General features: G+C 34.6%; 1 protein-coding gene, 1 long non-coding RNA gene and 1 other non-coding gene across 3 annotated transcripts; 1 reads left to right on the plus strand and 2 right to left on the minus strand.

The window, feature by feature from the left end:
* Positions 1-975: 975 nt before the first annotated feature.
* Positions 976-7,624, minus strand: LOC128036229 (uncharacterized). Its single transcript, XM_052627155.1, has 3 exons — positions 7,377-7,624; positions 6,323-7,002; positions 976-2,060 (listed from the first exon to the last, which is right to left on the minus strand). Exons 1-3 carry the CDS (start codon positions 7,622-7,624, stop codon positions 2,005-2,007), a joined length of 984 nt encoding a protein of 327 aa, XP_052483115.1. The 3' UTR covers positions 976-2,004.
* A 707-nt stretch (positions 7,625-8,331) lies between these two features.
* LOC128036036 (uncharacterized) lies at positions 8,332-10,001 on the minus strand. Its single transcript, XR_008192824.1, has 3 exons — positions 9,873-10,001; positions 9,322-9,408; positions 8,332-8,531 (listed from the first exon to the last, which is right to left on the minus strand). It is a non-coding gene; the product is annotated as an uncharacterized LOC128036036 (long non-coding RNA).
* An 879-nt stretch (positions 10,002-10,880) lies between these two features.
* Positions 10,881-10,952, plus strand: TRNAG-UCC (transfer RNA glycine (anticodon UCC)). Its single transcript has one exon. It is a non-coding gene; the product is annotated as a tRNA-Gly (tRNA).
* Positions 10,953-13,139: the final 2,187 nt, after the last annotated feature.

Consider the following 13,139-nt stretch of genomic DNA (forward strand, 5'->3'; position numbering starts at 1 on the left):
TTTCATTGGATTTGGATTTTATTTTATTCAGCTGTTTGAATTTGGATGCTAACTACATTTCTTAATATAATATATGACATAAATATGAAAATAATAATAATGAAGAGCGGTGTAATATGAATTATTAATATATTTAAAATTTATAAATACATGTAGATTGAGTCTTAATTTGATTGATATCGGTATTGTTGTCAGTATAAGAGAATGTGCGTTAAAGCACATTATCTTTTTATTTAAGAGTTGGAGAAAGGCTCCATGAGTTCGAGTTGTTTTATAATATATTTTTTTTCAATAAATAAAGCTGAAATTAGTTAAAGCATTAATTTATTATTAATCCAAATATAATCAAAGGTATTAAGCTGTTCTGTGGCAGCTGCATTTGTTAAGGTTTGGGAGAAATTTTTTGTAACACCCCTTACCCGAGACCGTTTCCGGAGTCGAGCACGAGGCATTACTTAGCTTATCTTACCAATTCGGAGCATAAAAACTAGGATTGAAAATTTATTTCACTATTTACAGCAAATCTGTCCAATCGCGCAGCAGTTACTAAATTAATTATAACTTGAGCTACAGAACTCGAAATTTAATTCCGTAAATTTTCCCTGAAACTAGACTCATATATCTACTCACCATAAAATTTTTAAAATTTTTGGTTCAGCCAATTAGTACAGTTTATTAGTTAAAGTCTCCCCTGTTTCACCATTCGACTATTCTGACCTCTTGTTACTAAAAATAAGTTTTCTCACTGTAGGATTTTCATATGAAGTTCTTACTTGTTTCCACAGAAAATAGACTCAACAAGCTTTAATTCCATATATCATTCACCCTCTAATTCATTTTATACTATCTTGGGTGATTTTTCAAATTCACGTCACTGTGCTGCCTGAATTCTGTTTCTTTGCAAAATTTTATCCTTTCATGATTTCCATGCATAATTTATCACCTAATCTTTCATAACAACAAACACCTTCATCCTTAACCATTTTAATGACCATACATCATCAAATACTTACACATCACTCATTAGCAAAATCATCATTACAAACATACAAAATAACTAAATCCCTATACATGCCATAACTCAAACGTGTTTCGATATAAAATACCGAGCAGTTGTAGTTGATAGTGTGGACGGTCTCCGACTTCTTTAGGATCCTTGAAGTAGATTTGCAATACTATAAGAGAAAGAGAAATAAAAGAAGTAAGCATAAAGCTTAGTAAGTTTACTAGCAAATAAATAACAATATTTAACTTAAATAATTAAACTCAATGTCTATATCTCTAGTTTACTCTTTAGTTAATCTCATACTAGTTCTCTTACTTGTTTACTTAGAATACTTGTGTGCATAACTTACTCAATCCTTGCTGCATCGTTGAACATCAATTGATAGTATAATAAGTTCTTAAGTCTTACAACTTACCTGAGCTTGCCATTTATGCTTTAAACTGAACTTTCATGAACATGATTCATTTACAAGCCCGTTGAGCTACATTGGAATAATAAGGATACTCGGGTCTCTTCTGATAATAACATGCCAAAGCCATGTCCCAGACATGGTCTTACATGGGATGTTCTCATGTTGGTGCCCATGCCATGTCCCAGACATGGTCTTATAGGGGACCTCTCATCTCGGTGCCAACGCCATGTCCCAGACATGGTCTTACATGGGACCTCTCGTCTCGGTGCCCATGCCATGTCCCAGACATGGTCTTACAGGGGACCTCTCATGATCTTAAGGATGCCAATGCCATGTCCCAGACATGGTCTTATATGGGATCTCTTTACCCAAATGTCATGACATTCGTATCCAGTACCATCCTTATGTATCAACGGGACTTTCAAATTTTAATTCTCTATCATCTCATGCTTGGATCATCATCAAATAAATTCATAAAATAAATTCATAATTGCTGGAAATTAACATCATTGATAATAAATATTGAAATATTGCATTTATTTACCGTAAACTTACCTCGGTACCAATTATAGCCAAATTCACCAACTTAGTCTTCAACTTTATTCTTCCCTTTGTCTAACCTCGAGTTTCGTACTTCTTGATCTAAAATAGTAAATTTAACTTATTTGATAATCAAATTCATCAAAACAGCCCTCGACTCTAACATTTTCAAAATTACAATTTTGCCCCTAAACTTTTACATAATTACATTTTTGCCCCAAGGCTCGGAAATTAAACTTCATCTCTTATTCTTATGTTTTATAACATTCTGAACATTTTCCCTTCTATGGAAACATCAAATTCCCACTCTAACATGTACTTATGAACATTAGGTATTTTTACCGATTATGTCGTTTTACTCGTTTGCACTTAAAATCGCTTAGCAAAAGTTGTTTAACATAATTTATAGCTTCATATTCTATCATAAAACATCAAAATAAACACTTTTCACCTATGGGTATTTTTCCAAATATAAACCCTAGGCTAAATTATTGCTAGAATAAACTAAATTAAGCTACAGGGATCTCAAAACGTAAAGAACATTAAAACGGGGCTTGGGATCACTTACTATGGAGCTTGGAAGCTTGAAAACCCTAACTATGTCTTCCCCTTGCTGATTTCGTTCATATGAAGAAGATGAGCATAATTTGTCATCTTTTTCCTTTTAATTCATTTTAATTACTAGATTACCAAATTGCCCTAACTTAAAAATTTTCTATTTCACTTATCTCATGTCCATTTTGTCTACCAAGTTACCAATGGTATAATTACCATATAAGGACCTCCAATTTAAAGTTTCATAACAATTGGACACCTCTAACATGTAGAACTCAACTTTTGCACTTTTACAATTTAGTCCTTTTGACTAAATTGAGTGCCAAACGTCGAAATTTTCGAACGAAATTTTCACGAAATCATTTTGTGAAATTGTAGACCATAAAAATATAAGAAAAATAAAATTTTTCTCATCAGATTTGTGGTCCCGAAACCTTTGTTCGATAACCTCAAATTTGGGCCATTACAACTCTCCCCTTTTTAGGATTTTCGTCCTCGAAAATCTTACCGATAAAGAGATTCGGTATTGCTTCCTCATTGTCTCTTCCGGTTCCCATGTTGCTTCCTCAATCCGTGCTTTTGCCATAGCACTTTCACCAGTTACCTTTTTGTTTCTAAGCTCCTTTGTTTCTCGTGCTAATACTTTAACCGGTTCTTCATTATAAGTCATATCCGGCTGAATTTCTACTTCTGTTGGAGTAATAACATGTGAAGGATCTGATCGATACCGTCGTAGCATAGATACATGAAATACATTATGAATTTTGTCGAATTCCGGTGGTAAAGCCAATCGGTAAGCAACTGGTCCAATTCTTTCTATAATCTCATATGGTCCGATAAATCTTGGACTCAATTTACCCTTTCGACCGAACCGGAGAACTTTCTTCCAAGGAGACACTTTTAAGAATACTTTATCACCCACCTGAAATTCAATCTCCCTTCGTTTAAGATCGGCGTATGACTTCTGACGATCGGAAGCTGCTTTTAAACTATCTCGAATCAGCCTTACTTTTTCTTCTGTTTCCCGGATCAAATCAACCCCGTGTATTTTCTTTTCACTGAGCTCTGTCCAATATAACGGTGTTCTACATTTTCTACCATACAAAGCGTCATACGGAGCCATTTTAATACTAGACTGATAACTGTTATTGTAAGCAAATTCAATCAAAGGTAGATATCTTTCCCAATTACCTTGCAACTCTAATACGCAACATCGAGACATATCTTCCAATACCGAATTACGCGCCAGATTGGCCATCATGTCGAGGATGAAATGCGATCTTGAAATACAACCGAGTACCCAAAGCTTATTGTAATTTGTTCCGAAGCGAGACGTAAATCGGGATCTCATGCGATATAATGGAGACAGGCACTCCATGTAGTCTAACAATCTCGAGATATATACAATTCACCAATTTATCTAAAGAATAATCCATACATCTTGGGATAAAGTGCGCGGACTTTGTCAATCGATCGACAATTACCCAAATGGCATCTTTCTTCTTTGGAGACATCGGCAACCCAGATACAAAATCCATAGTGATTCTTTCCATTTCCATTCCGGTATAGTGATTGGCTGAAGCAACCCCGAAGGTACCTGATGTTCAGCTTTAACCTGCTGACATACTAAACATCTTGATACAAACTCAGAGATATCACGTTTCATACCCGGCCACCAATACATCTTTTTCAAGTCATTATACATTTTATTACCTCCCGGATGTACGGACATAATACCACTGTGTGCTTCGTGTAAAATCTTCTGTACAAGTTCTGAATTCTTCGGTACACATACTCTGCCTCTGAATAATAAACAACCATCAGTTCCAATCTGAAATTCTGAATCATTACCTGACTCACAATGCACCCGTTTAGCCTGTAATTTCTCATCATTCCTCTGAGCTTCACATATTTGTTGACGAAATGTCGATTTAGCTCTCAATTCAGCTATGATTGAACCATCATTAGACAGTGACAACCGGGTATTCATAGCTCGTAAAGCAAATAGAGATTTCCGGCTCAAAGCATCAGCTACCACATTAGCCTTACCCGGATGGTACTCAATAACCAAATCATAATCCTTTATCAGTTCAAGCCACCTGCGTTGTCTCAGATTCAAATCTTTCTGTGTCATCAAATATTTCAAGCTTTTGTGATCAGTACAAATATGACACTTTTCACCATACAAATAATGCCGCCATATTTTCAATGCAAATACAATAGCAGCTAATTCGAGATCATGTACCGGGTAGTTTCTTTCATGTGGCTTAAGTTGTCTTGAAGCATAGGCTATTACTTTATCTTCTTGCATCAAGACACAACCCAAACCATTTAATGATGCATCACTATAAATAATAAATTCCTTACCCGATTCAGGCTGTACCAACACAGGTGCTTTCGTCAACACCTCCTTCAATCGGTCGAAACTTTGCTGGCATTTTTCTGTCCATTCAAATTTAACATCTTTCTGTAATAAACGGGTCATTGGAGAAGCTATTATAGAAAACCCTTGTACAAATCTCCGATAATAACCAGCTAAACCCAAGAAACTTCTAACTTCAGATACATTCTTCGGTGGACTCCAATTGACAATAGCTGAAATTTTACTCGGATCTACCTTGATGCCTTCTGCGGATACAATATGTCCGAGAAAACCTACCTCTCGAAGCCAAAATTCACATTTACTGAATTTAGCATAAAGTTTCTTTTCACGCAGAATTTGCAACACTATTTTCAAATGTTCTGCATGCTCAGTTTCATCCCGAAAATAAACTAAAATGTCATCAATAAAAACTACTACAAACCTATCTAGATACGGTCTGAATATCCGGTTCATCAAATCCATGAATCTGCAGTGCATTAGTCAACCCAAACGGCATAACCGAAACTCATAATGCCCATACCGGTTCGAAAGTCGTCTTTGGCACATCCGCTCTTTTACCCGAATCGATAATAACCCGATCGGAGATCAATCTTTGAAAATATTGTGGCACCTTTCAGTTGATCAAATAAGTCATCAATTCGAGGCAACGGATACTTATTCTTTATAGTTACCTTATTAAGCTGCCGATAGTCAATACACAATCTCAAAGACCCGTCTTTCTTTTTCACAAATGCAATCGAGCACCCCAATGTGAATGACTGGACGAACAAAACCTCTATCAACAAGTTCTCAGAATCGTGCCTTTAACTCTTTTAATTACAGAGGAGCCATACGATACGGAGCTATAGAAATTGGGGCGTTCAGGAATCAAATCTATAGAAAATTCCACTTCTCTTTCGGTGGCAACCACGTAATTCCTCCGAAACACATCGGAAAATTCACATACAATCGGCATCGTCAGTATCTTTGACTCGAGATACTTTAGTATCCAACACATACGCCAAATAAACATCATACCCTTTTTCGACACACCTCGGTGACATCACTAAAATTACATCGATAATTCATCGTTCGATCGATTTAACCAAGTAATTCTCCATTCGCACTTCAAGACAACATATTTACATCTCAGTTTACTCTGCGTCATCTTTGAGTTAACCAATCCATGCCCAATATCACATCAAACTCATCAAAAGGCAATAACATCAAGTCAACCGGAAACAAATACCTTTTATCATCAGTGGACAATTTTTACAAACTTTATCCACCATCACAAACTGGCCCAGGGGGTTAGAGACTTTAACCATAAATTCAGTAGGTTCAACAGACAAATTTTTAACAAATGCTAATTTCGTGCATATATATGAATGTGCAGAGCCAGGATCAATTAATGCAATAACATTAGTATCATAAAGAGAAAATGTACCCGTAATTATATCAGGAGAGGACGCCTCTTCACGAGCACGAATAGCATACGTTCTCGCGGGTGCTCTAACATCTGATCTCGCTGCTGAATCTCTGGATGAACTCCTATTACTCGCCCCCACTCCTGGGTTTCTCTGCGGTCTACCTCTGGTAGGAGCATTACCTGATCTCGCACTCGTTATTTCTTCTCTTTTAGTTGTTTCAAGACAATCCCGAATAAAGTGATCGGATGCTCCACATCTAAAACAAACATTTTCACCTGCTCTACACTCTCCGGGGTGGCGTCTCCCACATTGAGAACATTCAAGCCTAGGAGGTCGAGTACTGCCTGTACTTGCAACTGTAGTGGTTTGAGCTCTAAAACCCTCGAATCTTCTACTTCTGCTTCGGCTAGAATATATCTGTGGAAAATGTGATCCGCTAGAGAGCTCCCTAGGCCTCTTAGATGTAGACTGAAATGATTTACTCATTTGCCTCTTCTTTGTATCCTGCGCTCCAGCTTCAGCTTTGCTCTTCTCTTTTTCTTTTAACAAGTCTTCTACTTTACAAGCTCTTTCTACCAGAACAACAAACTCTCTGATTTCCAATACACCCACTGATAGTCGGATGTCATCATTAAGCCCATCTTCAAATCTCTTGCACATGTTGGCTTCGGTGGATACAAATTCTCGAGCATACTTACTAAGTCCGACAAATTGCGTTCATATTCATCACGACATTTTACCTTGTTTTAGTTCAAGAAACTCCTTCCTTTTCGATCTATAAATCTCGGTGATGTACTTCTTTGAACTCCTCCTGAAAGAAATCCCATGTAACCCTCTCACTTGGTACTACTGACACGAGGGTCTTCCACCAATGGTAAGCTGAATCTCGAAGAAGTGAAACAACACACTTCATACATTCTTCCGGTGTACAAGATAATTCTTCAAAAACCCTGATTGTATTCTCAAGCCAGAATTCTGCTTTTTCCGCATCATCATCTTTGGTAGCCCGAAATTCTTCAGCCCCTTGCTTCCTAATCTTATCAACAGGTGGTCTCTCCCTGATAACTATACCTGCAGTTGGGGAAGCTACATGGGGAACCTGTGATTCTTGAGGGGGTGGAGGTCTTATAGCCGGATTCGCATTTAACGAACTCGGCAAACCAATCAGTCATGGCTTGGAAGAAGGCTTCTCTAGCTCCTCCTCCCTGTCTATCTGATGCAGGTCTTTCACTAACATTAACATCTGATGGCACCGTCCCTTCTGCGGGAATAGGCGCATTACTCTCTACTTCATCTGTACTAGCTCGTTCAGGATCCATAACTATAAAAGAAAACATTTTAAAATCGTCAGGAGTCGTCACACTATCAAAATATATAAGTATGGCATGTATAGGTAGACTCTTATTCATACTACATATTTCCGAGAATAGACTAAACCTGCTCTGATACCAATAAAATGTAACACCCCTTACCCGAGACCGTTTCCGGAGTCGAGCACGAGGCATTACTTAGCTTATCTTACCAATTCGGAGCATAAAAACTAGGATTGAAAATTTATTTCACTATTTACAGCAAATCTGTCCAATCGCGCAGCAGTTACTAAATTAATTATAACTTGAGCTACAGAACTCGAAATTTAATTCCGTAAATTTTCCCTGAAACTAGACTCATATATCTACTCACCATAAAATTTTTAGAATTTTGGTTCAGCCAATTAGTACAGTTTATTAGTTAAAGTCTCCCTGTTTCACCATTCGACTATTCTGACCTCTTGTTACTAAAAATAAGTTTTCTCACTGTAGGATTTTCATATGAAGTTCTTACTTGTTTCTACAGAAAATAGACTCAACAAGCTTTAATTCCATATATCATTCACCCTCTAATTCATTTTATACTATCTTGGGTGATTTTTCAAATTCACGTCACTGTGCTGCCTGAATTCTGTTTCTTTGCAAAATTTTATCCTTTCATGATTTCCATGCATAATTTATCACCTAATCTTTCATAACAACAAACACCTTCATCCTTAACCATTTTAATGACCATACATCATCAAATACTTACACATCACTCATTAGCAAAATCATCATTACAAACATACAAAATAACTAAATCCCTATACATGCCATAACTCAAACGTGTTTCGATATAAAATACCGAGCAGTTGTAGTTGATAGTGTGGACGATCGCCGACTTCTTTAGGATCCTTGAAGTAGCTTTGCAATACTATAAGAGAAAGAGAAATAAAAGAAGTAAGCATAAAGCTTAGTAAGTTTACTAGCAAATAAATAACAATATTTAACTTAAATAATTAAACTCAATGTCTATATCTCTAGTTTACTCTTTAGTTAATCTCATACTAGTTCTCTTACTTGTTTACTTAGAATACTTGTGTGCATAACTTACTCAATCCTTGCTGCATCGTTGAACATCAATTGATAGTATAATAAGTTCTTAAGTCTTACAACTTACCGAGCTTGCCATTTATGCTTTAAAGCGAACTTTCATGAACATGATTCATTTACAAGCCCGTTGAGCTACATTGGAATAATAAGGATACTCGGGTCTCTTCGATAATAACATGCCAAAGCCATGTCCCAGACATGGTCTTACATGGGATGTTCTCATGTTAGTGCCCATGCCATGTCCCGGACATGGTCTTATAGGGACCTCTCATCTGATGCTAACGCCATGTCCTGACATGGTCTTACATGGGACCTCTCGTCTGGTGCCCATGCCATGTCCCTGACATGGTCTTACAGAGACCTCTCATGATCTTAAGGATGCCAATGCCATGTCCAGACATGGTCTTATATGGGATCTCTTTACCCAAATGTCATGACATTCGTATCCAGTACCATCCTTATGTATCAACGGGACTTTCAAATTTTAATTCTCTATCATCTCATGCTTGGATCATCATCAAATAAATTCATAAAATAAATTCATAATTGCTAGAAATTAACATCATTGATAATAAATATTAAAATATTGCATTTATTTACCGTAAACTTACCTCGGTACCAATTATAGCCAAATTCACCAACTTAGTCTTCAACTTTATTCTTCCCTTTGTCTAACCTCGAGTTTCGTACTTCTTGATCTAAAATAGTAAATTTAACTTATTTGATAATCACATTCATCAAAACAGCCCTCGACTCTAACATTTTTAAAATTACAATTTTGCCCCTAAACTTTTACATAATTACATTTTTGCCCCAAGGCTCGGAAATTAAACTTCATCTCTTATTCTTATGTTTTATAACATTCTGAACATTTTTCCCTTCTATGGTAACATCAAATTCCCACTCTAACATGTACTTATGAACATTAGGTATTTTTACCGATTATGTCGTTTTACTCGTTTGCACTTAAAATCGCTTAGCAAAAGTTGTTTAACATAATTTATAGCTTCATATTCTATCATAAAACATCAAAATAAACACTTTTCACCTATGGGTATTTTTCCAAATATAAACCCTAGGCTAAATTATTGCTAGAATAAGCTAAATTAAGCTAGGGATCTCAAAACGTAAAGAACATTAAAACGGGCTTGTGATCACTTACTATGGAGCTTGGAAGCTTGAAAACCCTAACTATGGCTTCCCCCCTTGCTGATTTCGTTCATATGAAGAAGATGAGCATAATTTGTCATCTTTTTCCCTTTTAATTCATTTTAATTACTAGATTACCAAATTGCCCTAACTTAAAAATTTTCTATTTCACTTATCTCATGTCCATTTTGTCTACCAAGTTACCAATGGTATAATTACCATATAAGGACCTCCAATTTAAAGTTTCATAACAATTGGACACCTCTAACATGTAGAACTCAACTTTTGCACTTTTACAATTTAGTCCTTTTGACTAAATTGAGTGCCCAAACGTCGAAATTTTCGAACAAAATTTTCACGAAATCATTTTGTGAAATTGTAGACCATAAAAATATAAGAAAAATAAAATTTTTCTCATCAGATTTGTGGTCCCGAAACCACTGTTCCGATAACCTCAAATTTGGGCCATTACATTTTTAGAGTTGACAAACATATTATTTAGTTTATATAGTTATTTTAAAATTAATAAAAATATATACATTTGGAATGAATCTGAATAAATTATTATTCAGATTTATTTAAATTTAGATAACTGATTGTCCAGATTCATTCTATATGAGTGTAAAAGTTAAAACCATAAAAAAAAATTTAAAATTATAAAGAGATTCAAATATGTAAAAGATTAAAAAAATTATAAAAAATTAATTAAAGCGCACATTTAGAATGAACCAGAGCCGTCCTCGGGTGTCTTCTTGTAGTGCTACGTGCTGCGTCGGGTGAGGGTATAACAACACTAATCAATTAAAATTATGTATAATCAACAAAAAATATTTATTGTGATTAATTTCTTTTATTTTCTGATTTTTAAAATTGATAGGGACTAAATTGCTCAAAATTATTGAGAAGGACCAATTTTCTCACCATCAAAATTGAGAGGGACCGGAGATATGTTTTTACCAATCTACATAAAAAGCCCTTCAATATATTGAAATTTAATTTCACTTGCAAATTGTGTCATCAGGCGTTTGTAGTCCAACGGTTAGGATAATTGCCTTCCAAGCAATAGACCCGGGTTCGACTCCCGGCAAACGCATTTGAAATTTTTCACCTTTTTTCCTTGTTCTCCGATGGAATGAAGGTGGTAACTGGTGAGTTAGTGTTTGGTGGATGAAAACATGAGGGCCATTTGCCTACCAAAACGAAATCACACACACACAAAAAGAGAAGCATTTGTGATATTCGAAAGAGTTTGCTAAATTCTGTAGTATAACCCCCCACCTCTACACATCTAACCTTCTAACAATTTCTCCTTTTTTCTATTCATCAAAGCTTCACCATTTAATTTCTCTAAGGAGAGAGATGAAAAAAGAGTAGGGAGTGTGAAAATGGTTGAATGATTTACGTAATAATTTTCAAATGTAAACATCATATGAATAAAATAATAGTTGCTCTTACTCTTTATATTTCTTTAGGTGCTCGACGTTAGTATCCCAATAAATATTCAAATCCATAATAAGTCTTTAATAAGTTATGTGTTATGGTTTTAGAGACGAGCCATGAATTAGTTGTGTATTGGAGTTGATTTTGAGATAGAAGTGTTTAAACCACTTTCAACTTATAAGTTACTGTTTATCGACAAAATTATAAAGTAAAAAGTTTGAAGTTAAAAATACATCTTCCATCATAACACTGTAGAATAAAGTTATCTTTAGTATAAAATTTCTCTATTTTCAATACTTTTTTGGTAAGTTGGTATTAAGAATGAAAATGACATTAAATCAGACAAATACCATATATGAAATGAAGCAACAAAGAATATCACAAATTTTGCTTAATAGTGAAAAGGGCTACCCATGTTTTTGGATTAAGATACTGTCAAAGTTGAAGGGGTATTAGAGATTTCATAAACCCGGACACTCTTGTCTAGTGTGGCTCAAACAAGAATATGCTTATCAGGTATTTTCTCTATCTTAATTGCCTTCATAATTATTGTTACCATTCGATTTGTCTAATATTATTGAACCGCAAGATGACAGTTCGATGACTGATAATTGATAAAAAAAACTCCCTTGTGATAGCATGAAAAGAAGGCAAATAAACCGTTTCGATAATGATTGTTGCCAAATATGCAAATGCCCATGAATCTGCAGTCAAAGCAAAAGCTGAAATTTTCATTTTTCTTCGAGTACGTCTATCCTATATATAACTATACAACTATGCTCTTTTAAGTAACTACTAATCTCTGTATCCAGTGGCGAATTTAGGGGGGTTGGCAAGGTCCTGCTCCCTAAAATGTAAAATTGTTATCTAGGCCTTTAAGTTTTTTTTAAAAAATTTTAAATTAATAAAATAAAATTACATTTTGACCCTCTAAAATTATAAAATTTAATTTAATCCTTTAAAATTATAAATATATAGATTATAAAAATTAAAATTTCATTCAGCCCAAAAACTGTTCGGTTTCGCTCATGTCTGTACCATCCATTAGCTAATCTTTCTTCTTCTTCTTTTTGTTTGAAATTACAGTTCTAATTGAAATAATTAAATTTATTAAATTTAATTTTATTATTTCTAAAATTTTATGCGACAAATATATGGTAAGATGTATAATATCATGCCAATTTATTATTCTCACATAATACTCACAAAAGACGTTATTTTTTAATTTTATGAATTTAACAATTATCGTTTGAGCTATGATTAAAATTTTAAAATTCGAAAAGTATAGAGACTAAACATAATCGAATTGGAAAAAGAAACTAAATCTATAACTTATACATAGTACAAGACTAATAGCAATATTGAAGTTGAATTACGATCATTTGTTACGATGTCTTACCATTTTGTTCTTGTAAAAAAGGATGAAATATGATCCCAAATCTTGAATAATGTAATTAATTAGAACATGAATTAATTTCTTTACCATGTCACTGCCAATCAAGTCATAACATAAGGTTTTTTATTATATTTTTTCTCTCCCTTTAAAATTAATATTAGATAAATCCTTGATATTGAATAAGATAAGGTTTTTTATTGTGTTAATTAATGTAATCAATAGAATAATCATATCATTTGTCTTATTAAAGTTTCTCGCCATTGCAGCGTCAATCTCTGTAACCACCTAGATTTATAGCATCTTCAATCACAACTTTGTCGCCTTCATCGTACGGTTCACGTTCAAGAACATAAAAATAAAGCACTTCACCAATCAATAGTAGCCGTTGAGATGTAAACCGGTAGTTCACCCCCCAATTTATATCCTCAAATTAGAATATTAAAG

This window comes from Gossypium raimondii, chromosome 13, assembly GCF_025698545.1.
Source record: "Gossypium raimondii isolate GPD5lz chromosome 13, ASM2569854v1, whole genome shotgun sequence".
Classification (NCBI taxonomy): Eukaryota; Viridiplantae; Streptophyta; class Magnoliopsida; order Malvales; family Malvaceae; genus Gossypium; species Gossypium raimondii.

What these genes read in the sequence shown, in the direction of transcription:
- LOC128036229 (XM_052627155.1), bottom strand. Translation starts at nt 7,624, where the DNA reads ATGGATCCTGAACGAGCTAGTACAGATGAAGTAGAGAGTAATGCGCCT. An exon ending in TGTAGCTTCCCCAACTGCAG is followed by an intron (nt 7,003 to 7,376) that starts GTATAGTTATCA and finishes TGTCGGACTTAG; the next exon opens with TAAGTATGCTCGAGAATTTG. An exon ending in CTCTCCTGATATAATTACGG is followed by an intron (nt 2,061 to 6,322) that starts GTACATTTTCTC and finishes TTACTATTTTAG; the next exon opens with ATCAAGAAGTACGAAACTCG.